The 24,880-nt window shown below is 38.3% G+C and overlaps 1 protein-coding gene across 4 annotated transcripts in view; it reads left to right on the top strand.

The window, feature by feature from the left end:
- BMAL1 (basic helix-loop-helix ARNT like 1) overlaps positions 1-24,880 on the top strand; it is a 56,428-nt gene that overhangs the window by 28,212 nt on the left and 3,336 nt on the right. For 2 of the 4 annotated variants that reach the window (XM_076343940.1, XM_076343941.1), the window contains exons 2-16: positions 98-221; positions 922-1,069; positions 4,119-4,139; positions 5,165-5,203; positions 5,536-5,577; positions 6,544-6,701; positions 8,189-8,268; positions 9,280-9,372; positions 10,371-10,488; positions 12,630-12,779; positions 14,163-14,409; positions 19,913-20,019; positions 20,363-20,513; positions 21,120-21,208; positions 23,163-23,271. In XM_076343940.1, the coding sequence (XP_076200055.1) occupies positions 930-1,069; positions 4,119-4,139; positions 5,165-5,203; positions 5,536-5,577; positions 6,544-6,701; positions 8,189-8,268; positions 9,280-9,372; positions 10,371-10,488; positions 12,630-12,779; positions 14,163-14,409; positions 19,913-20,019; positions 20,363-20,513; positions 21,120-21,208; positions 23,163-23,271 (1,544 nt within the window). In that variant the 5' untranslated portion in view covers positions 98-221; positions 922-929. The other 2 variants (XM_076343942.1, XM_076343943.1) reach the window with 2 other exon arrangements.

Below are 24,880 nucleotides of genomic sequence, written 5' to 3'. Positions count from 1 at the left end.
CATGTATTTGCTGTTGTAAACTGTGTCTAAAACAATTGTTCTAAACAAACTTGTTTTGAAAGTGTTTTTTAAGCTTGCTAGTTTTCTTCCCATTCAGGTTTTTGAAAGTACTTGACTAACAGAATATGAGGCATGGAAGAGTTTTAAGGTGATCAACTGCTTCAGGCTGAGCATCATCATCTTTCCCCAGGTTGATCTAGGCTTCTAAGACAGGCTTTCAGGTAAAAACTGTTCTGTTTCACAGTTGATGCCACTTAGTAATAAATAAGCTTTTCACAGGGTTTCTTCCAACAATATAATTATTTGCAGTCTAGAGGGTTAAAATGTGTATGTTTTGGATGAAAAAGCTAATTAGATTTGTATGTACCTTTAACTAGTCTTCTTAGACCATCATTGGGTTATTAGGTTTTTATTTGTGGGGTCTGCTGTGGTGGAGGTGTTTATTTAACCTGATTTTCTATGGAAATCTTCTGAATTCTGTTCCATGAAATTCAGTGGAATTATATACTTTAATATCTTCAAATGGAGAGACACACTAAAACTAGTGTTCCCAGTCAGTGAAAGTCAGACAGAACTTATCCTTTATTTGTGTTAGGGAGAAGCAGTTGGCTGGCCAGTTAATGTAAGAGTAAACCTGGTTTAGTTAAAGATCACTCTGACAAGTCTTTAAAAACAATCATCTTAAATAATGTGTTTTGAGAAGGGTCATGGTTTGTATGCAATATTCAATACACCAGTAGCTGGAAAAGGAGAAATTGCCGATTATGTTTTACGGCAAAAGGAAACAATAGAATTGTGATTTTTGCAGTTTTTAAGAATACTAAGTTTAAAATTTGGGCTTTTTTTGGTTAAAAAATATGTAAGTTTCTGCTTCTATTAATGCAGGGTTTTTTGGTGGTGTGTTTTTCCCCTCAATGTTAGACAATCCAATGGCAGACCAAAGGATGGACATATCTTCTACAATTAGTGACTTTATGTCACCAGACCCTGCTGACTTGATCTCCAGTTCTCTTAGCACTTCAGGAATGGATTGTAATAGGAAAAGAAAGGGAAGCTCTACCGATTATCAGTAAGTTGGATTTCTCTTGATTTAAGACTGCTAAAAAGAGGTTGTAATACAACAATACAGTGGGGGAGACGATAGAAGTACTTATAGCAATTTTTAAATAACCTTTTCTTGACAACCTGTCGTAAAGGTTTTAATAAAGAAAAAAGCTACTATGCACTAAGAGGAAAGTTCATTATTTAATAATAAAAATAAAGCCTTCATCTTGGTGCAGCTAGAATTGAGGGCTATCAAATGGGGTAAGGCTGAGGAAAGAAACCTTTGGCTGATGAGGGAGAAAAAAATACTGATGAAATGTACAGTGTGAAGGTTGATTATATTGACCATTTACATAGGAAATAGAATGTCTGACTAGCGGGAGGGAAGATAATAAATTAATTAAAAAGCAGAAGTGAAACTGGGAATAGTTCCTTTTCTTCACTTATTTTTTGCCTTTTTAGTCACTTCCTATCAGTGTGCTGCCAGCCTTTGCCTGATGAAGCTATTTTGGTCTCCCAGTTGAATATGAATCTGAGCAGTCTCTGGTTTGCGGCAGTAGATCTGCCTTTCATTTAATCAACTGATTTAATCTTGTGTTGATCCTTGACTGTAAGCTATTACTCCCAACAAAATAAAAACTTGGCTGCTTCTGAATCAGTGGTAGAATGTGGTTTTGTTTCAAGAAAGCTGCTTCTCTTTAAGGCAGGCTTGCTAATAACAGTGCTCAGAAGCACTGTCCAAGCCATAGCTTCTCTCTTGCGGCAGGTGTTTGAAATAGAAAGAAATCACACCAACTCTGCTTTAGAATAGTAAAGGTCGTGATAAAGTTTGTCGGATTTCCAAACCTTTCTGCACTAAGTGCACCAAGACCAACCTACTTAACTCTAAGTCACTGTGCAAACCTCATGTATTGTAACTTTGCAAAGTCTAGTGGCAGGGTAACTTGTGAATGGGTCCCATCCATTATTAATACAGCTATGTAGTCCATTTTTATGTAACTTAGCACAAATTTTATCATTGTGGGCCTTTGGATTGTTGGCAGTTCTTTTTAGAGGGAGGAGTAGAATTTTTAATCCACACTGAGCATGAATTAAGAATTAGGTTCCCTGTGCATAGGACTTCTTTTTAGGAGAACTTATGCGCAAAATCTTAAGTACTGTTTAAAGACCACAAACATGCGGCATACATACCTTCTCTAATATGCATTTAGTCTTCCTGAAAAGTACATGACTCCCTCTAGTTGAATTGACTACTACAAAATTCAGTGAACAGCCTCAATCTTACCAACCTCCTCTTCTCTAGAAAGCATTTCTCCATCTTTATTCTTCTGGGTAGGAAGCATTGCTCAAGTCCTCTTTTCCAAAAGACAGCTTGCTCTTGTAAGTTACAATTCTGCCCTTTAGGTTGTGTGTGCATTTTATTAAATATGTGAAAACACTGTTTCCTTGAATCCTAAGTAAAATAAGTTTACAACAGCTGTCATCAACCACAGTTCATGTTGTGTTGCAAAGGAAATGGTGGCTAGTAAATACTCCTATTTTAAAATAGAACTTAAGGTAGACTTCCTTGATCCCTCCTTCTATATGTATGTATCAGTAAATGTTGTTAGGAAATGCTACTGTTCAGCTTTTGCTGCCTGTTAACAATTTATTTTTTACATAAATTGTCTGAGTGTCCAGTTGTACACTTCATTTACCAGTGAAGTCAGGGAATAAGGAAGGAAGAACCTGGCTGTTTTAGTGTGGTTCTTCATTCACCTCTCAAGTACAAGCAAGCATATTGATCAGCTCTGCTTTCAGCTCTCCACACCAGCTTCTTCTCAATTCTTTCTCCTGCCACTCCTCCAGGAAAATTCCTGTCCAACCTATTGCTGTCACTTCAGCAAAGGTTGTCTGTTCTCCACTAGGGTCTGTTTTAGTCAAATGCTGGAATCCAAGACTTCCTGCACAGGTCTATAAACACTTAATTTATTTTCTTGGGAGTAGTGTTTTCAGTTGAAATAATGTATGATAAGAAAACAAACTATCCTGAAGCATTTGTAACTTACCTTGTACCTCTTTTAGATTTTGCTTTCTGGGTTTTTCTAAGGCTAAAATGAATTTTGTCACAAGAAGCATCCTGTAGCTAAAGGTGGTATCGCAAGTGGAAAACTGATGCCTTGTTTCTAAGTCCTGTTCTAGACCTGCATGCTGTTTCTTTGTGAGCATCAGAAGTGCTTTGAGCCATTGACTAAGACAGTAACTCAAATGTGCAAATTGAGAGATGAAGAAAACCTTTAGCATTTTCAAACTTCTTTTAAAAACTAATCACAAAGATAATTGATTTAAAACTGCAATGAATAATATATGAAAGACTACCATGTTTGTTTTTAAGAAGGCTAATGTCCGACGTTGAACAGGAGTAACTGGTATGTTAATGGCTAATATGAGAAGATTTTTCATAAGGGTCTTATAAAACGTAGCCCTTTAACATGTTAAAGCTCAGTGGTATTTCAGATCACTTTACAGTCTTGAAGTGATGCCAGCAGTTAGCTTGCATGTAGAAATTCTGTTTAATTTCCTTATGATATGATAAAGTCTGTATAAAGTTCAGAATTAGGACTTTAGTACTGACTAAAAGAAAACATTCACCTGTCCTGCTGGGCAGAATCAAAACCTGAGAAACTTGGGATACATTTTTAAATTTTTTTTATTTCTGGCCTTAGAGTCCTCTGAAATCCCATTTACCTAACCACAAGGGCAACACACAATAAGGCACAGATCTTTCATTTCTGAAGACGAAACAATATCTCAATGATTTGCATAACATAATTTAGGTTAGTTGTTTTACTAGTTTTTCACATTAGTGTAATGAACTATGCTCTCTCTTCTTAAAAAGCAGAATTATTCTTTCAGAAAGTAGATTAGTTTGAACAAGCTTGTCTCCTTAGAATACGTTCACTGCTATTGTCTTGTTTTCATTGTGCTTTTCATTTCAAATAGAATATACATTAGCTTGAGAATTTCAACAGAAAATGTAAGACGATATTCTTATTTCCTATATATGGTGTACTTTATTTTTCTTTCTTTTTCAGACTTGATGGCTTTCCTTTTGAGTAAGTATAAATATTTTAATAATCGGTTTCACTTGAAAAAGATGCTCGGTGTTTTTCCTTGCCTTTCCCTTCCCTTTACATAAAATTTGTAGGTAAAAATTAAACCAGAATTAGCCAGGCTTAAGAGTGTCCTCTTAAGCACAGTTTTATACAGATTTATATATAGCAGCATTCTCTTCCTAATTCTTTTGTCTAACAGTGCTGTAGTCTTAGGCATTCAACTTTTCTCACCAGATACGGCTGAAAACTTAGGCTTTCCTCTCCTTATTTCTGTACATATGGTTACAATATTAAAATGTAATAAGGGGGATCCTTTTTATTCTTCATGCCTCCTTCCTTAAATCTTTTTTTTTTTTCATGTTGAGGCAAAAGTAAGCCATGTTATCTACACTGAAAGTTGTACTAATTTAAAATGTGCCTGGTTAGTTTCATACAGTCTCTCATTCTGTCCATGCATTTGGCCATTTCCAATGGTTTGTTGGTCTAGATTATCATCATCCTCTACCCCAAAATCAACTACCATAAGGCAAACTAATGTGTAGAACGCACAGACATCTGCACAAAGTAATTCAGGGCAATTTGTATGTTTTGTGCTAGGCACTTTGATAACTGCCTCTGGTCGAACTTTTGACTATAGGAAATGCAAGTTAGTAGCCCTATTTCTGGTGAAAAATATCTGCTTTGATACATCCTTCCCCCCCCCCCCCCCCCCCCCCCCAGTTAACTGAAAAACATTTTTATAACAGATGATGTCTTTGAACTGCAGCATGTTTTACTGTCAAACACATCAAACTGTGCCATTTTGTTAGCTCCAAAGGAGACACAACTAATTTAAGAAAATGTTATAATATTACAAAAACCACACAACTTTTTCAGTCCTTCCAGGTTCTCACTTTTATATTCTTATTTTTGTATTTAGGATTTAAAGATGACAGGAATACTTTATTCTAATTTTATGACAGTTTGATAACAGTTTTGCTAATCCTGCTGAATTTGTGATATATTGCTTTATTCTGTTCCTGCAGGGAAGGTATGGATACAGATAAAGATGACCAACATGGAAGGTACTGTTGATAGAGTCACTAAAATGTTAGTTCCACAGTACTGATATAGGATCCTGTGTGTAGATACCTGTTTTCAGTGTCACTGTGGTCAGGTGTCCCAAATTGTTTCTTTGCTGGGACAAAGCCTTTTAAGATTGTTGAACAAATTCAAACAAACAAACCTGAACACTTTGAGCCACAGTGTTATAAATAATGATATTTTTCTGAAGAAAGGTTAAATAAATATTCAAATTTAAAAAAAATTATTTTAATGAGGATCAGTAGGTAAGATGCATTAAAAGAATTGTTTTCAGTGTTTTCAACACTAACTTTGTGATACTATTTCTCATCAGATTGGAGTATACAGACCAACAAGGCAGAATAAAAAATGCAAGGTAATACTCTAAACAAATATATTGAAAACAATCGATCTCTTGCCTTTTGCCATGTATGAAATATTTGCATGTATTTCTTGTCCTAAAAATCTTTTTTTGTAGCTTTGACCTTCTCTTATTTTTCTATATTTTTGCACTGTTAACATTTTTCATGTATAAACTGCATATAGTTTTGTGAAAATGCTAACTTGGTAGGTAACTTGGTTTTAGTCACTTCCGTTTACTATTAACACTGAAATTGAAGCCTTTATATGTTTCTGATAATGTTACTTTCTTAATCTTGTTTCTTTCAAATTCAATAGTGGGTTGTAAAAGTGTTAACAGTGACTTTAATATGGGAAAATACAAAGCAAAAATAAGTGTTTATCATCATTTTCCTGGTTAGTTAGAGTTTAGTTCAGAGGTACCTCAAATATTTCAAATGGAAAGCTGTAGGATGAGTAGAAGACTTAGATTGCCACAGCAAAAGGTAGTTTTAAATACTTAGTACATTCATATAGTATGCTGATGACAAATTCTTAATTGAATGCTTTATTCAATATTTATATACACTGGAATTTGCTTATCTATGACCTTTATGATTCCAGTTACATTTCAGTGTATGTGCTAAGAAAAAATGTTGTACAGCAGTAGAAATCTCTAGACAGTTTTGTACTGTTCAGTGGATTGTTTCAGAACTGAGGATTTAGTATACTGTATGGCCAACATTATATGTGTTTTCTGGTAAACTGGCGCTGCGTGCTGCAGCCTTGCCTATTGCTTGTAACTGTTACTCACCCAATTAATGAACATAAAATGTCTGAAGAATTCTGTATGTGGATGTCCTTTTTTCACGAGGATCAGAGGGTAACAATTATCAGGAGGAGGTTATTTTTGTGGTTTTGTTATACTGGATTTAGGGATTTTTTTTAATGTGATTTATTTTCTCATGCTTTTCTGTTTTTCCTCACCACCTTACTTATTTAGGGAGGCTCATAGTCAAATTGAAAAAAGGCGTAGAGATAAAATGAACAGTTTTATAGATGAACTGGCATCTTTGGTACCAACGTGCAACGCGATGTCTCGAAAGCTAGATAAACTCACTGTATTGAGAATGGCTGTCCAGCATATGAAAACACTACGTGGTAAGTTGATTGGGGGTGTCCAGCATATGAAAACACTACGTGGTAAGTTGATTGGGGGTGGAGCGGGGGGACAGGACAGGACTGGAGGAAGATGGCAAAATGGGGTTTCCCCAAAGCCACACTTTTTCTCTCTCTTTCTTACCCTTTTGCCAAAAAGGAGTAAGTTAATACATTTTGGGAGGACTTCTCCCCTTTTCTTAGCATTTGATGCTGCGCCTTCATTTATAGCTTACTGGTTCATGGTCCAATATCTTGATCGGACTGGGAAGTTTGTGGGTGAGAAAAGAGTGCTTTTCCATCCTCTGACCTGATTGATTACCATCACTAGAGTCAACAAAAGCAAGGGAGCTGAGGCGTGTGGGGGCAGGGAACAAAGGGCTTAAGTGGCAGTGCACAGTTGAATCATGTGTAGCACTGAGCAGCGCTCTTAAGCAGGCAATGTGCAAAACTTGTTGGATAGAGAGGTTAGACTTTAGGTGTAAGATTCCTACAGGACTTCTGAGGTTTTGTGTTCATACCTTTAGCTCTGCGTGAAAGAATGGAGAGGACTTTGAAAATTCACTTTTAGTCTTTTTAACCAGTTTCTGTTACAAGCACCTGAAGGGAAATGTGGGTTTGGAAGAGTTGGGGTTGTTGCAAATTTCTGTATATCCTAAAGCTTCGCGTGAGAGTGAATCAGTGCTTGGGTACAATCGGTGATGATGGTGAAAGCTTAAGCCTTCAAGAAGTGTGCCCCTGAGAAAAGATAGCTATGCAGCTAATTTAAAGAAAGAGTCACTGGTGAGTTTCTAGGAGACCTGGTGTCTTCCAATCATATTTATCCTAGTATTTTTGAAAGGTTTAACTTCTTCTGCCACTGTCATTTGATTAGGTTAGTACTTCATAGCACTTCAGTGGTTATTGATTTGACTCTTTTTTGTCTTTATGAAGGGAATAGAATGAGAAGAATTACTCTTCAATAAATAGCTGCCTCCATTTGTTGCTAATTTTTGGCTTTTGGCATTGTGAGATGTCATTGTAATGTTGTTTTTTGTCTTTGGCATGGAATGAGAGAACTGATTTGTAAATTCCTAACTGACAATCTGTTTACATGACCTTGTCATGTTTTACTAAGTTATAAAGAGAAGAAATAGTTTGAAGGTTTTTATGCTTTAATCTGTTGGTTTTAATTTCTAATTCTGAGAATAGACTTTAAATCAAGCACAGCATTTGGGTTAAAAAATATGTCGAGGAACACTTTTTATATCTCAGAAGGCATATAATTTGCATTACTGTATAATGCAGTATTTGTGTTTTAGCAGAAAAGCTTCATCCTTTTTTGAGTTAATACCAAGAGAGCTCATGTTGATAATAAAACAAAACCAAAAAGCAACTTTCATTTTAAAGAACACCTGCAATGAATAAGTGTAAGAAGGAGCCAAAGGAAAATTGCTCATTTAAGTGTGTATTGTTAAGTTTGTGATATGGGGATTGTTTGTTTTCTTTAGGTGCTACAAACCCATATACAGAAGCAAACTATAAGCCTGCTTTTCTATCAGATGATGAATTAAAACATCTTATTCTCAGGGTACGTTTCAGCTTTTAATTAAGAGGTATTAATGGCTGTGAATATAACTTTCCCAAAGCAAAACACCAGTATTTTTCTGCCTTGTATCTCAGCTTAAGTATGTTCTGATTATGGCAGATAATGTAGAAATCTGCAAGACTACTGCATAAAGTCAATGGGTTTTAACAATGACTAGTGTCTCTTAATTTAAGCAGAAAGGTTTAAGAGGGTGATCTGAGGAAACTGATATTTTGATGGTAACCATCAGAATCTTCAGTTATTTCATGGAATGAACCAAAATTACATAAATTGTTTTCTGCAGTCTTTCTGCCGTGGGCTACCTTGACATGATCTTCAGCATACAATGATATAACAAACACTTTTTTTGAGGTCACTGATGTAACATGACTTAGTATGTTTGGCTGCTTGCTGTGTACTTCTTTTATAGTGTGGAGAGTATAAATCACTTGTCAATGGTTAAGCTCTTCTAGTAGCTTGTGTAATTTGTGAAGCACTGCAGTGTCCAGGTGCAGTATATGCAGAATTTAATTTCTGCAGCATTGTGACTTGAAAGCTATAAAATTAGGGGCCTAATCCTTCATGCTTGTACGTGACTGAAAAAGAGTACTATTGAAATGGGAATTACTTGCCTACAGGCACATAAATAAATATCCAGGTTATGTTTGGTTTCTAAAAGAGGAACTATGGAATAAATACAGTTAAAATAATATTTTAATTTGAAGGCATTATTAAACATAATCATAATATTATTGGACAAGACATGGATTCTTTCTTCCCATACAAGTGACTTTAAATTCTGGGCATGATGCCCAGAATGATGCCAAAAATGTTTGCTGATGCAAATAAAACCTTTATTGTAATTTCATATCTGCTTGTTGACTCAGTTATCTCTAAATGTTAAGACAGCTGTCCTAGTGTAGAAATCCTACTGTATACAAAGTGTTTTAAAATGTTATAATGATGCAATGAGGATGTATAACTTAGTAATTTACTCCCCCCCCCCCCAATTAGGCAGCAGATGGATTTCTTTTTGTTGTGGGCTGTGACAGAGGGAAGATACTGTTTGTTTCAGAATCTGTCTTCAAGATCCTCAACTACAGTCAGGTATTCTTTTCCATTTTAAGTGATGTTAGGCCTTAAAAGATTTAAAAGTGGGTTTTTTAATGATTATATGTTTATATGGAGGGGTATTTATGTGATTAGTCTGTCTTGAAAGCTGAGATTTGTTGCAAAGAAAGAGCTTTTCTCTGCTGTGTCATTAGAGAAAATTGTTTCTGGTTTCCATTCAAACTGAGGAGGTGAAAAGGAACTAACTTTACTTCACTGATGATTGCATTCTGATCAGGGATTTACCCTCAGGCTTATAAAAAGGTTCTCACCCTAAATCCAAAACACAGCACTGTACCAGCTACTAGGAAGGAAATTAACTCTATCCCTGCCGAAACCAGGACAGTTATCTAATTGGGAGTGTAAGCAAATATTGAAAAATCAGTCTAAGGTTCTTCCAATAGCTTCACGTGAGGTTTTTCGACTTAGTTTTCTTTCTGTCTGTTCTGGTTTTGCTAGCGTACTTACTAATGGAAACTGGGAAGCAATTATACCAAAGCCAGGTTTTTAATATATGCTTAACGTGAGGCTTAACTTATATTCTTCATTCTTTCTGTCATCTGTCCTCTTTACCAAATTTAAAAACTGTATTAGCTTCGAAAGTTTTCCTCAGCCAGTCTTGAGTAGGTATTTAGTATATACCTAACTAATCCTGTAAATATTGAAAGAGAACATTTGCAATTATGATTTTTTCCTTCAAATGTGTAGCATATGAAGTGAGACTGAAGATAAACCAGAATATTTGGTGGTGGTGGATTAAGCATGCTATTTCTGCAAAACTTTTACTGAAAAGAATGAAATAAATTACTATGTCATGTAGTCATAACTTAAAAATATACAGAGAAAACGTATCTTCCATTAAATCCTGGATCTCAGATGTTTGATGTTCCTTGGTTAGACCTGTATGTAAAAGGGTTGTTTATAATGGATGCTAAAATTGATAAAATATACTGAACAAATATCTTAATTTTTGACTGAATATTCAATCTCTACAGAATGATTTGATTGGTCAAAGTTTATTTGATTACCTTCATCCTAAAGACATTGCCAAAGTGAAGGAGCAGCTCTCTTCTTCTGATACTGCGCCACGAGAAAGGCTTATAGATGCAAAAAGTAAGTATCACCACCTTTTTCAAAAGTGTCATGTAGCCTGAATATTTGTCTAATATCCGAAGTGTGTGTGTGGGGTGCTGTTTGGATTGTGTGTCATGCCAAAGAAGTTTTAGCTTAAAGAAAAAAAAAAATAAAAAAAAGAAACCTGAATGTAGAAGCTAGTAGGTTTGGCATGTGCTGCAGTATAGATGTATTAGTTTTAACTGGCTTCACCTGTGAGGTATCCTCTCTTTTTCCAGGCATCAAAGGATTAATTTTTCCCATTGAAGCATTTGTTCTAATCTGTCATTCTCAATGGTCAGAAAACACTCAGTATTATTTTGGTTATCCTTAGTTGTCAGTCAAGATAGAGGAATTTATTACTGCCACTTCCATCAATGACCTAACCTTTCTCTTACAAGGTTTTTAACCTGCTAGTTGGAATAATTTCCTGCTATGTCTCTTAGCTCTATTCTACTTTGGTGTTTTAAAGTAGTTCTGTTATCTGTGCTGCTTTTGAAGTGAGTGGGTGTTTAATTCACTCTCATAACAGGAGTCTGCATTGCTTAAGTAGAAGATTGTATCTTACAACTGCAGATTTCCAGGTCATTAAGTCTTACGCTTGTCAGGAGCAGAAGTCTCTAGGATCTCATTTCAAAGAAGCCACCAGCTCAACTTCAGAAACTGAAGCTGAGAGAGATTGTTCCAGGGCAGTGAGCCTAGAGGCTCCAGCTGGATCAACTGAAGTTTTTCTGGCTCCTGGTTTTGTCTGGTTGTCAAGCATGTATAGCCAGTGCTAGCTCCTTTTTTTGCATGCCTCTGACAAAGTTAGGGCAAAAATAAATACTATGAATTACAGTCTTCCCATCTGCTATGATAGACTGATTGGTAGAATTTCAAGAACTCATATTCTTAAGAGTACTAGCATGTATGTATGTATTTTTATGTTGGCGTGAGTGGCTCGGGCACAGCTTGTACTCTCACCCCTGAGGCGCAGTTTAGAGTGCATGTGGTGCAGGATAGTCTGACCTCGTTGAGGTGACCTCACTCAATTCTAATTTTAAGGGAGGCACACTTTATGCTAAAACATCGGCATTGTTGTTTTCCTCCTTAAGTTAAAAGCCTACAGGGCCCTAGAAGTTTTTGTACATGTTTATAGCTGTTTGTTTATACATATCCCCATGCAAAAATGGTTGAAGTGGATAGCAAGCTGTGGAAAAGTTGCTATGTGATTTAAATCCTCCATCAGCTCTTGGAGCACTGTCCCCTGGAGCTCCAGCTGCATCACTGGCGTTGCTGATACCTGTGCGCCTGATGCATGCCAGGCATCTTCCTGGAGGTCTGGTTGTACTAGCACTCTGCTGTTGGCTCCCAGAGTTGATGTTTGTTTTGGTACTGTGTTTCTCCAGTTACTTCCACAGGAAAGAATCTTAAGAATCTCCTGCAAGAATATGGTAAAGGTCAGGACTTACTGTTAGGGCATGTTCATATGCATTTATTTCTTTGAGGCTAGAGACTTACACGTAACTGGAGATCTTGGGGATTTGCAGTCCCTGTGTAGGTCACTGCTACCTTTTTTCCCCCCTTTCATCAGAACAATGAAAAAGTCTGATGTTTAGGAACATACCAGTTGAGGTGGACCTGGAATGTCACTGGGCCTCTTCTGCTGTATGCATGCATCTGTGCTCTCTGGGTGGGTGTTGTGATAGGAAAGTCTTCCAGTCTGAAGGGTCATGAGCCTACTGAGTGACTATATGTATGAAGTACTGCTCTGGTTATGGGTAAATAATCTCTGTCTATTTTTAATCAGTTCATTGGTGTTCAAAGAAATCACAACATTTACTGCAAAACTTGTGTGGATTTTTACAATCTTTTGCTAATCTTTGCATTTAGAACCCTGTGTTCTCAAGCTTGTGTCAATGTTTTCACACTAGAAAGTGTAATCAGAAATTCTCATGTTGATATGGTCAGTTGAGTCCTGCACATACTCAGTCACATGAAAAACTCCAAAATAGGACTTCTGCTTCTGAAGACTATAAAAGGACTTCTGTGTAAGTCCCAGCAAGGTTGAAAGATCGTACAGTTGGGTTGTATGTAATAATTTGTATGGTTAACTTTTTACCTGACAAAGAAGGCTTCCTCACTTTCTGTGTTTGCTACAGCTGGACTCCCAGTTAAAACTGATATAACACCTGGGCCATCGCGACTCTGTTCTGGAGCAAGACGGTCCTTTTTTTGTAGGATGAAGTGCAATAGACCTTCAGTGAAAGTAGAAGACAAGGATTTTCCTTCAACCTGTTCAAAGAAGAAAGGTAACAATTACGTATTTTATTACCAAATGTAATGGCTGTCAGACTTTTTTTTAATACAGTTGCTCATTTGCAGTGGTTAATTTTTTTTTTTACATTTATTGAACACTGACAATGTTTCTTATTAAGATACTGAACTGTGTCTAGGTCTGTTACTTCTTCATACTTCCCTGCCCCCTCCCCTGCCCCCAGTAGCTCTGTAGCAGCATATAAAGCCGAATTCTCCTCTCTGCTTTCTTGAAATTTTTGCAGGCAGTTTGTGCTGACAGTTCTGGTGTGATTATTGCATCTTCTTCAGACATTGCTCATGTGACATTCAGTCTTGACCTTCTAGCCAATGTCTCGAACAAAGGGGAGCTGTTACCCATTCTATTTCTCTGCCCCATATTTGACAAGTGATATTTGGATGGATATCCAACTTAAAAAATGAGTTTATTCTGAGTTCATCTGTGTTTTTGGTACGTCCCGAGTACTGGAAACATAGCATTTCTACACCAGAAGTATTTGGTCATAACCTTATCAAAGTTGGTAATAATTTTTTTCCTCTGCAGGGTATTATTCTAGACATGTTGGAGTATATATTTAGTCCAAATTTGAAAATTTCTTTGAGTACTTTGGATAATACATTTGGTATTAGTTAGTGGAAAGTGTCAACTAGAGAACAGAAGGCAACTTCAGTGTTTTGTCTCTGGATGTGACAGCTGCCCCAAGTACTTCCTGCTAGTTTCAGACACAGCTTCAACCTTGGATCGTTCTTTAGTGCTCATCCCTGAGGAAACCAGTTTGTGCAGTTAGGTATAAGCCTTTTACTCTGCCTCTCTATGAAAGTCGTCTTCCTTGCAGTTATATTCCTCAGCACTGAGCAGGCTTAAGAGTTCTCCTTTCAGATACCGACTGTATTACTTGTCAGTGTGAATCTTCATCCTCACCCCTATGTACAGCTATCCCCTGTGCACCCCAAACAGTGTATATTCTGCCAAACAAATTGTTCCAGTTTTTTGTAGGAGCCTCATGTTAAGTTGAAAAAGGCATCTTATTTATTAATATACTAATTTCTTCAAACAGTCCTTTAGATTATTTGCATCCTTTGAAATAATAAAATGTGATGCAATTTCTACTTGAAGATTATCAAAAGCAACCTTGGTCTGAACTATGTGGTGTTTCAGTACACACAGTGGTTTTGCAGAGATAAGTTGTTTATTGAACTATCTCAGATTAGCTGTATTGAAGCAGGAGTGCTGAACAATCCCTTAGTGAACAGTATCCCAAATTTCCTGGGTAAAAGAGGAGAGGCATTATTAGCAGAACTGAGATGACGTTCTCCAAAGCAATATCCGTGACCTAACTGCTTTTTTGTGTTTTTTTTTTTCTTTTTTCTTTTTACAGCAGACCGCAAAAGCTTTTGCACTATTCATAGTACAGGATATTTAAAAAGCTGGCCGCCAACAAAAATGGGACTAGATGAAGATAATGAACCAGATAATGAGGGTTGTAATTTAAGCTGTCTTGTTGCAATTGGACGGCTGCATCCTCATGTAGTACCACAGCCAGTCAACGGTGAGATCAGGGTGAAACCTACAGAATATGTTTCTCGACATGCAATAGACGGGAAATTTGTTTTTGTAGATCAGAGGTAAGAATACTTGTAATAACTTCCACGATAAGTCACTGTCCAACGCTGCTTTACTGACAGCTTTACTTAAAGCAGTGTAAATACTATTGAAAAAAGGAATGACTGTTCTTTTCAGCTTTTTACTAAATCCTGACTGCAAGTTATTTTGGTTTTTGAGACCCAGCTCAAAGCTATTACTGTGTATTTATTCAGTATTACTGATTAAATTTAAACAAACAAAAAAACCTCCAAAAAAATGGCTTGCTATACAGAATAATCCAGGGATCATTTCTGCCCATTTGTTAAGGGAATGTATATATGTAATCCTCAGAAGAATATGCTGTCCTATTTTTTAAACTGGACTTTGTAATTACTACCTCTTTGTTGTTTGAAAACTGTTGCAAACACTACGTAGTTAAGTTATTGCACAGGCTGCATTAGGCTTTGATAGCGTATACATTTATTTAACTATATACTTGGACATATTCTGCTGGATTAATACTTCTGTATGTGATCTTTTGTATTTGTAAGAAAGAAGGCTTTTAATAAGCTTTACTTCTTGGAAAAGGTTTGAGAACTTGTACCAATGTGATATCTTCTTTCAAACATCCATTTTACTTATTATCTAAAAGGCTAATTCTTATCTTTTTGAAAAGAAATTGCTTGGATTTTCTTAAGTAGCAGAGACACATGACCTGGGTCTTCCATCGAAATAACTGGCATCATCAAGGGGAAAAGGATGGTCGAAGGATGTTAACGGAGGGGTTACGCTGGGTTGGTTGAAGAGGGCTTGTTTGTTTCCCTTCCTTGTCAAGACGGGTTGAGACTGCCTAGATGAGGCTGTTTCAGGTTGCCTGTGGCTGAGGCTCAGTTACTTACTGTGTAAAAAAAGCCCAGGCTCCAAACTCTGCCAGAATCTGCCTGCTGGAATTTGTTTCAGGGGTGTGTCTGGTGTGTCAGCTGATTTTTAGTGGACTTTGAGAGGAAATAGAGCTGATAGTCTTGAGAGGAAGTGCAGTAAGGAGAATCTCTTTTTTTTTTTTTTAATGTTATCTATCTGGTTGAGGTGGTTGGGTTTTTTGGTTTTGGGGTTTTTGGTGTGTGGTGTGGGTTTTGGTGGGTGGGGTTTTTTTTTGTTTTGGGGTTTTTTTTTTTGTTGGGTTGTTTGTTTTTTGTTTTTAATTTGATAGAAAGCTTTTTGAAACACCAGCTTTTCTGCAGCAGTGCTTAGAGCTGGTGGTCACTCTGGGAACTATGAGAGCATTTGTAGCCTTTCTGTTGCTCAGAAAGTATGCCTTTCTGTCATGCCAAAGTATGGTAGTTTATGAGAGAGAGTTGGGGTTGTTCAGCCTGGAGAAGAGAAGGCTTCGGGGAGACCTTCTTGCAGCCTGTCAGTACTTAAAGGGGGCTTATAAAAAAGATGCCAGCAAACTCTTTAGCAGGGCCTGTTGCGACAGGACAAGGGGGAATGGCTTTAAACTAAAGGGGGGTAGATTTAGACTAGATAGAAGGAAGAAATGTTTTACGCTGAGTGTGGTGAAACACTGGCCCAGGTTGCCCAGAGAGGTGGTGGATGCCCCATCCCTGGAAACATTCAAGGTCAGGTTGGACGGGGCTCTGAGCAACCTGCTCTAGCTGAAGATGTCCCTGCCCATGGCAGGGGGGTTGGACTAGATGACCTTCAGAGGTCCCTTCCAACCCAAACTATTCTATGATTCTATGAACGAGTTTTATTTTCAAAAGATCAGATGTATTCCCCTGATGGATAATTTTGAAGTATTTCTAAAATAGTAGGACTCTGAAAATGTTGACCCGTTGGATTTAAACACATATGCTCTTATTTAATTGTTTTCCAGCTGTTGTTTAGAGACCTTGGAATGCGTATACTACTTCAAAGAGCTTTTTGAAAGGGAATTTTTGAGAAGTAAGCCTCATCTGTAGGCTTCAACTTGGCATCCTATGATCCGTGCTTCCACTGGAGAATGTTTAGACACCTGTAAAAGTTGAAAACTACTAATTTATTTCTACGTTGGGTTTTTTTTTCCATATAGACTTGCACGGTTGCTTTGCCATTTGCCCAAGGGAATCTAGGAAAGAAGCACTTCTTAAACTCTCTGTGACCCTAACTTTTTGTCCTTACGGGTTGCATGGTCCCTGGAGAAGAACTGCTATAGATTAGGTATTAACTAGCTGGGCTACCACAGACAGAGAACTACTTAACAGTTCACTGTCAAAATGGCAGGCTGCACTGAACAGAGCTTTAAAGAGAACCATCCCACCTCTTACTTTCTCAATACTTTTAATGACTCTGGATGGTGAATTTGAGAGTAAGATTAAGTTTATTATATAGGCAGATGACGTCATATACAGCTTCAGAATTCAGAGTTGCCTTGTTAAGTTGGAGAAGCAAGCTAAGGAAAAATAAAGGATGAGATTCAAGAAGGGCAAGAACAATTTCCTTCCTTGCTTAATAGAATATGGTCAGATCTTGAATTCATTAAGTCTTTTGACATCTGCTGTAATTTGGTGCATCTTCTTTCCAAAAAGCCTGTTTATCCTGCTATGAAAGTAAATTTAAAGGGCTGGACAAGTCGCTTACTGATGCCCATATTGGTTGTTGCCCATATTGGTTGTTACCCATCTATGTCAGGTTTCCCACCACTGCGGTGCTGTTAAAAGGCTTGGTTACTTCAGTTCTTGCAAAGATACTGGAATAAGATTTACTTGGTCCCTGGCTCTTCCTTTTTAAAGATAGACTCTACATTTTGATGCTTTTGTGGTTCTCAACAGGCTCTGAGATAACTCATCAAAGCAGTCTTGGAGCTGTCAGCAGATTAAGTAAGCAGATAAGATTCACCTATTATTTGAAATAAATAATTCATCAAACCTATTATTCAGATAAGGTGTAAGCAGATAAGATTCACCAGACAAAAGCCAGTTTGAAAAGTTCTCTCGTGAATACTTCTAATGTTTCCTTCTCCAAGGCTGAGGTCTTAGAGCTTCCTGTCAATGAGGACTTCAGGTGTAAACCTCCTGGTTGGTGCTGAATGCTTTTAGTGTGTGTGGGGAAAATAAAAAAAATGTAAATACTGGTTTTTGTCAGTGGCACTTCATTTTTTTTTTTTTTTTTTGTGCTTCAATGCTTTTCCTGCTGTTCTTATTCGCAGTTATTAATGTGTACTAATTTCTATATTTTATAATACTTCATTTGGGCTTTTTTGAGATTGCAGAAGAGGTGATGGACCTACCTAGCTTTGTTCCTTATTACCCTTCCTATTTAATTTGCATTGGAATAGTTTGGAATTGTGAATCTTATACTGATTTCTTCAAGGAACTATCATTTTTCCTTCAGTAGATTTTCTTCGAAGAAATGTACAAAATCGAAGTTCACTGTAGTTCACTAGTTTTGTTTGCTCTCTGTTCTTCTAGTGAGGATCTCAGACTCTTACCCTGGAGTCATTCAACCATGTTACTTTCTATCCTGATGTTCTTCAGCAGTTTCTCTAGGGCTTCTGCAGGTTTGATTCTGACAGTGTTCTCTGTCTTCTAAATTAAATGGTGTGCATTTCAGGGTCTTCCTGGATGGCTTTTCTTGCTTTGTTCCTATCTCAACTGTTTGTTCCTTCACTGGGAAGTCTTAGAATGATTTCCCAGGTGTTGGCTGTGTTCTGTGCACCATGGTAGCAGTAATGTACTGTCTCTCCCTGATACCCTCAAAAGTCTGTCTTATGCTATCTTCTGGGGGCTGGAGGCAAGCGTACACATCCCTAATGTACAAGATGACAGCAATTCTCCCCTGCCCCTCTCTCCCCATCTGTTATTTTTCATCTTGGTATTCTGGGTTAGATGAGTTGTTGTGGTTTAACCCCAGCCGGCAACTAAGCACCACACAGCTGCTCGCTCACTCCCCCCACCCGGTGGGATGGGGGAGAGAATCGAAGAGTAAAAGTGAGAACTCGTGGGCTGAGATAAGAACAGTTTAATAGGTAAAGCAAAAGCCACGTGTGCGAGCAAAGCAAAACAAGGAATTCATCCACCACTTCCCATCGGCAGGCAGGTGCTCAGCCATCTCCAGGAAAGCAGGGCTCCATCATGCATAACGGTTACTTGGGAAGACAAACGCCATCACTCTGAATGTCCCCCCCTTCCTTCTTCTTCCCCCAGCTTTATATGCTGAGCATGACGTCATATGGTGTGGAATATCCCTTTGGTCAGTTGGGGTCAGCTGTCCCGGCTGTGTCCCCTCCCACCTTCTTGTGCACCCCCAGCCTGCTCGCTGGTGGGGTGGGGTGAGAGGCAGAAAAGGCCTTGACCCTGTGTCAGCACTGCTCAGCAGTAACCAAAACATCCCTGTGTTATCAACACTGTTTTCAGCACAAATCCAAAACATAGCCCCATACTAGCTACTGTGAAGAAAATTAACTCTATCCCAGCCAAAACCAGCACAAGTTATCCTAATAAAGTTGTTACAGCTTCTAAATCATTAACACCTCAAGAAATAATTCTTGTCGTGTTTTAACATACAGATCTCTAGGGTGTTTAGCATACTGGCCCACTATAGCTTCTTCCTTGTCCAGAATGACCCTTTCACCTTGTGTTAGGCTGTTGTATAGCTCGTTGTCACTTACCTGCAGTGTTGCTTTGCCTTTTCCTCTTGAACTTAGTTTATAGCTTGGGTTACCAAGTTGATGCACAGTCTTTTTTTCCTAGTTTCTTGAGGTGTCCTCTATCCTTGCCAACAGCTCCTTGAAGACTACCTGAGTCAGATCAAGAATCCATGTCTTTCCCATGTTGCAGATCACAGGTGTATTTTGTTCCAAAGTTTTCTGATGAGGAAGAAAATGAGTTGACTTTGTGGCTGGTTCTGATGAATCAAAAAGTTAGTTTATTTGCTTCATGCTCCTGTCCGATTTAAAACAGAGACACATAGTAGGTCTCTCAGTGCTTATTCAGGACAGTTCTATTTGTTAACCTTTCTTTTTTATGGGTGTGGGTGCAGGGTTTGGGGTGGGTTTTTTGTCCCACTCCTAAGGCTTGTGACCAGAGCAGAGAAAATGCTCCTGAAACATTTGTTATGCTACAATTTGGCCTCTGTGCAGCAGCAGCACTGTGGGTACACAAAGGAACACAGCAGTTCTTCAAACCTTTGATGTCTATATTTCAATGACATTTTATGCAGAAAGCTTTGTGTTATCTTGTGGCTGCTACAAGGCAGCTTTCTTTGGGTTTAAATTCTCAAAATTATAATACACCTCCAAAGCTGTTTAGGAAGTCTTACATCCCCCCCAGTGGTGATAGGTCAAATGTAATATCTGAGGGCTGTTGGTGTTATGTACTTTTTAAATTACCTGATAATTAAAAAGAGTATTCTTAATGAATTTTTTTACCTTCTAAGCTGAAAATACCTTTCCGCATTACTTGAGCCTTACCCAACTTCAGTGTGAGTTTTAGTAACCTGTCACTAGTACTTCAACTTGAAACAGATTTTTTTTCCTCTTATTTTCCTCTACCTCCCTTCCCCAAGGGCAACAGCCATTCTGGCATACTTACCCCAGGAACTTCTAGGTACTTCGTGTTACGAATATTTTCATCAAGATGATATAGGACATCTTGCAGAATGTCATAGACAAGGTACGATTACTAATAATTCAGTAAAGAACTTTTTAAAAAATATTGGGAACAATTGTGTATTAAGAAAACCAAACCAACTTAAAAATATTTGGATCTCTCTGTTTGCAAACGCTTTAGTTAAGAATATTGTGCTGTGTGTGCCAAACTATGATTATCTTAGACTTCCATGGATTTTTAGTGAATATTTGAGGTTCAGGTTGGGTGAGGGGGGATGGCTGCAGAAATAGCATTGTTCTTCAGGGGTGAAGGGAGTAATTAACTGAGTTTTCCCTGATAAAGGCTCTGCTTATGTAGGCATGGTGCCTGTTTGACACAAGGTTACTTGCTTTCTGTCTGTCTTTAGTTTTGCAGACAAGAGAAAAAATTACAACTAACTGCTACAAGTTTAAAATAAAAGATGGCTCTTTTATTACATTGCGGAGTCGCTGGTTCAGTTTCATGAACCCTTGGACCAAAGAAGTAGAATACATTGTCTCAACAAATACAGTCGTTTCGTAAGTATTTTTTCCCTTAGCAGACGCATGTAAATGCTGATTGCTTTGCCCTGCTTTCAGATGAGATTTGACCTAAATATGTGCACGTCTTCTGTATGACAACAGGTGTCTTCTCCAGATAACATCCAGAACTGCATACCTGGGGAGAGGGGAATTAGTTTGATAAACAGATATTAAACTACTGCAATTATTAAAGCCTGCAGAAATAGAAATATTTTCTTTCTTTGGGAAAACGTGGGGTTCCAGTCTTTGTAGGGACTTACAGGAGACGCATTTCTTTGCTTATGTAGGAACTTTCCCCCTCCTTTTCTTTTTCCTTGAGAGTTCTGTACAGGTGCAGTGACTTCACAGTAGAGTAACTGCTGTAAAGAAATTCTCTTATGAGAGAAGCTGTTTGGGTTCTGCATTGCACACTTTGACTTGTAACGTGGCATTTTATTTCTGTTGTTTATCCAGCTTTTGTGTCAGCCACAGTGCTTCTTTCACAGAGGTGATAGTGACTCACAAACTACTTAAACCCTGAAGCATTCCATTCTGACACACTGGCAGAGTGACTGTTTCGCAGGGTTTTCTATCACTGATTCTTCTAATTCTTGAAATCCACAGCACCAACGTACTTGATAGTGGAGACGCAGCCTTTCCACAGCTTGCGGCTTCTCCACACAGCATGGACAGTGTGCTTCAGGCTGGAGAAGGTAACTACTGTACTGTGAGGAAATTATTGGCAGTCATGCCTTGTTAGCAGCTAATCTTGCATACACAAATTTACTGCGCTCTTGCATTGAGAATTTGTTGTTATCCTAAAGAAAAATAAGTTTTAGGGCAAAAAAGTACTAATGCAGTTCTTGCCCTATTGAACTTAAATACCAACTTTGGATATAAGCTGATCAAAGAGAAGTGAATGAGCCAGTTGAAAGAAACAAGTATAAACAGTGTTGGAGGAGTGACATAGAGGAGAAATGTTTGCCTTCATGCATGGCGCTGTTTGTACATCGTTCCAGAGTGAATTCACATTCTGTGGTCAGTGCAGATGGTTACTCAGGGGGTGAATAGATCATAAATATAGTTCGGCTCTTTGGCTTATTGCCCCTCATCTGCCCTTGATTTGACTGGCTTTTTGTCAAGACACGAAGAGTGATCTCTGGTAATCACCATGGGCTTGTTATGAATGCTGCCGATCACTGAACCATCTTTTATAACGGGTGGTATGCAGCATAATGCGGAGCAGAGCTTGATTTAATAACAAAGTGTTACTGGAGCAGGGTGGAAGTGAGGTAGAGTAGAAAGATGCAGTGACAGCCCATGGATGAAAGACAGGAAAAGAAAGATGGTGATAATACTGAGATTCTTTCCAAAGAGTTGGGAACCATTCCTTTTAGAGACCCTATTTACTAGATACTACTTTTAGCAGCTATGCTTTTACAGCTGTAGAGCAAGGATATTGCGCATGTCTGGAATTACTTTGTAAGTTGTAGACAATACGCTTAGGAGAACAGTGCAAGACTCTAGCAAAGCTGGGCTTTTCAGTTACCTCTATTCTGAAAAATCAGGTTCAGTAAGTGAAACTATGGAGGAGGAAGGGTGGCAAAGCATGGGACAGCTGACACTGTCACCAGGACACAGTGGTAGGAAGAGAAGCTGCCATGTAGGCACAATGGTTAGTAATTGAAGGTAGAGTAACAGCAGTAACATGGTGTCTGGGCCTTCTGAGAATGGAAAAAAATACAGAACAAACTGTTGTATAATAGGATAAGCTTATTCTTGCCACAACACAACCTTTGAAAAGAAAACAGACGTATAATATCGTCATACTTGACAGTTCTTGTCCCCAGAAAAGAAAGTTACTTTAGTGAAGTGTAATTTCAAGGGGTTCTGGCTCTGCTAAGGATTTGATGACCTTTTTAGGTGAACCTTCTCACCTCCTGATGGGTCTGAGCCATAGAAACTGAGGGTTGCTATTGTTAAATATGAGTGTCTGAAAGAAGGCAGTTATCCATTATGCATAAGCAATGCTAAGGGCTTTCTTGCCATTTCAGTATATGATCTTTTCTTTGCTGTGCCTTAGAGTATACCTTGGAGTATATCGGGCTCCTTCCTGACTACCTCTCAAGTGTGGCGCAAGTGTCAAATCATGTCAAAGTAACGGCGAGCTTCCAACTGTGCAGACCTCACTTTTTCCTCCATTCTTAGATACTTGCAATTACCTACAGAGGGTTTATTTATGTTCATCAGGTAACTTGGGCTTATCCCGTATTGAATGGAATAAGCACTGGCAAGTTCTTCACACAAAGCAAAGAACAAACGTATTTGGAGAAGAGCCTATTCAGGCACAGAATAAAGCAGGTCTGACAAGCTATTCTTTACCAACTCTGGACGAGAGGTACTACCAGATGCTTGAAACAGCCAAATTCTGATAAGAGTCAGGTTATGATGTGTACCTGCTGGTGCAGAGGGATGTCTAAGAGACATAGCATAGCTCAGTGCAAGTCAGAGCTTTCCATACATTTGAAGGTACTTGCCAGTTGGTGGAATTGTAAATAAACACAGTTCAGAAGGTCCTGCAGCTGGTCAAGACATGCCTAAATACAAATGCTTTTTGGGAAAGGTTTGCAAGCTTTTATCTGACCTTAAGATATCTGCTCATTTCAGGTGGCCCAAAAAGGACCCATCCTACTGTGCCTGGAATTCCAGGTGGAACAAGAGCTGGGGCAGGTAAAATAGGGAGGATGATTGCTGAAGAAATCATGGAGATTCACAGGTGAGAGAAAATGGTATGAAGTTAGAGGAAAACCAGTATTGTTCTTTAAGAGGAAATTAAGGAAGTCTTTCTTCAAGCTGAATACAGAATGATACAATTGCATTTTATAAGTAGACAGCTACAGATAATCTATTTGGAATACCTGAGGCAGTCAAAGCCCATAGTGAAAGAATGAAAAAGTTACAGCCTTCCAGCTTTCTACTGTAAAAGACTAATATAGGAACTTTTTTGGTAACGGTGATAATTCTCTGTTTACCAGAAGCAGTAGTTAAAAAGAACAGCTCACTAGAAACAAATTCCTTTCCAGAATATTCTTTTTTCTAATGACTTAAGGGTGTAAGTGGCACAACCCCCAAATGCCAAAGCTATTGACTATGTGCCAAAAAAGCAGTGTTTGTTTTCATGTGATCCACTTTGCTCAGATGCTTTTAGAGTTGTTAGATATGTAAGTTCAGCTTGTGCAGTTCTCCCACAGCTCTTTGAGCAAGGGCACAACAATTAAGGTAGCTCTGCCTTCCCAGGGGCAGGCTGTCTAAAAGTTGAGATGTAGGTCTCTGGTTTAAACGAGAAGTCTTGGAGCACGCTTTGGTAAGGGACTTCAGTAATACAGAGCTGTTCCTCAGAACAGCCATCTCATCTCTCTCACCTGTGTGAGCAGCTACTTTCAGTGGGTATCACTTAATTTCTACTGGCTAACAATCCCTGTTCTTCATGAATTTCCTCTTAGGAATTGTTCCCCTTCCCATAAAAGTGGCCTCATCCAGCAGATGTTTAGTGGCAGTAATTTAACCATACTGAGCTGCAATTCAGGAAAACAGTCCATTTCCCATAGTTTTGTTTCTGCTGCAAGCCAGAGACAACTTACATCGCTGTTTAAGGGAACAGCAGACCTATCACACAAGGCTTCTTTCCTGTCTGTAAGAATAGGAAGAAGGAAGGGGGGGGGGAAGCCACACCAAGGCTGAACCAATACTTAACAATCCCTTTTGGTAGCTGTAAAACACTTAATTAGCCTCAGTGAGTGTAGTAGTATAGCTTACCACCCATGTTATCATTTCATTTCAAGACCCTGGGTTAGTTCCAGTCCTTTTTCAGCAGCTGTTACTATTTTCCAAAGCTGCCTTCTGTTCAGCTTTCCCAGGGGAACTCTGCCAAGGATAAGATTCCCATTTCCATTGCTTTTCTCTGTAACTACCCCTCCTTCCTTTAGAGATTTGTTGGTTCACGGTTAATACGTTATTCACTAAGAAAAAAATGATATTTGATCAAGCTATGGAAAACTGAAGTGAGAAATGCCGCTTCGGACAGTTTAAAAAAATATTAACTATATCAAATGTCCAGTGTACTTCTGTACCAGTAGCTCACTTAAGGAGTCTAGGTTACTGTTGCTGAGGCAGCTCGAATTCTTAGCTGGTCTAAATTGAAGTAAAATACAAAAAATGAGGCTTTCCTCAGTACCCAGGACCTTTTCCTTCTGACTCTGTGAAGGCTGTACAGGAACAAATAAAGAGGGGGAGGAGGTGAAGCTTGCAGAGTGAGCAAGCTGGACAATTTACACACAACTATTTATCTAGCTGCAAATAAAAATGTTGCTACTGCTGATTTCAGT

This window comes from Aptenodytes patagonicus, chromosome 7, assembly GCF_965638725.1.
Source record: "Aptenodytes patagonicus chromosome 7, bAptPat1.pri.cur, whole genome shotgun sequence".
NCBI lineage: Eukaryota > Metazoa > Chordata > Aves > Sphenisciformes > Spheniscidae > Aptenodytes > Aptenodytes patagonicus.
Note: the sequence above shows the minus strand (reverse complement) of the source record. Positions and strands in the feature narration are given on the sequence as shown.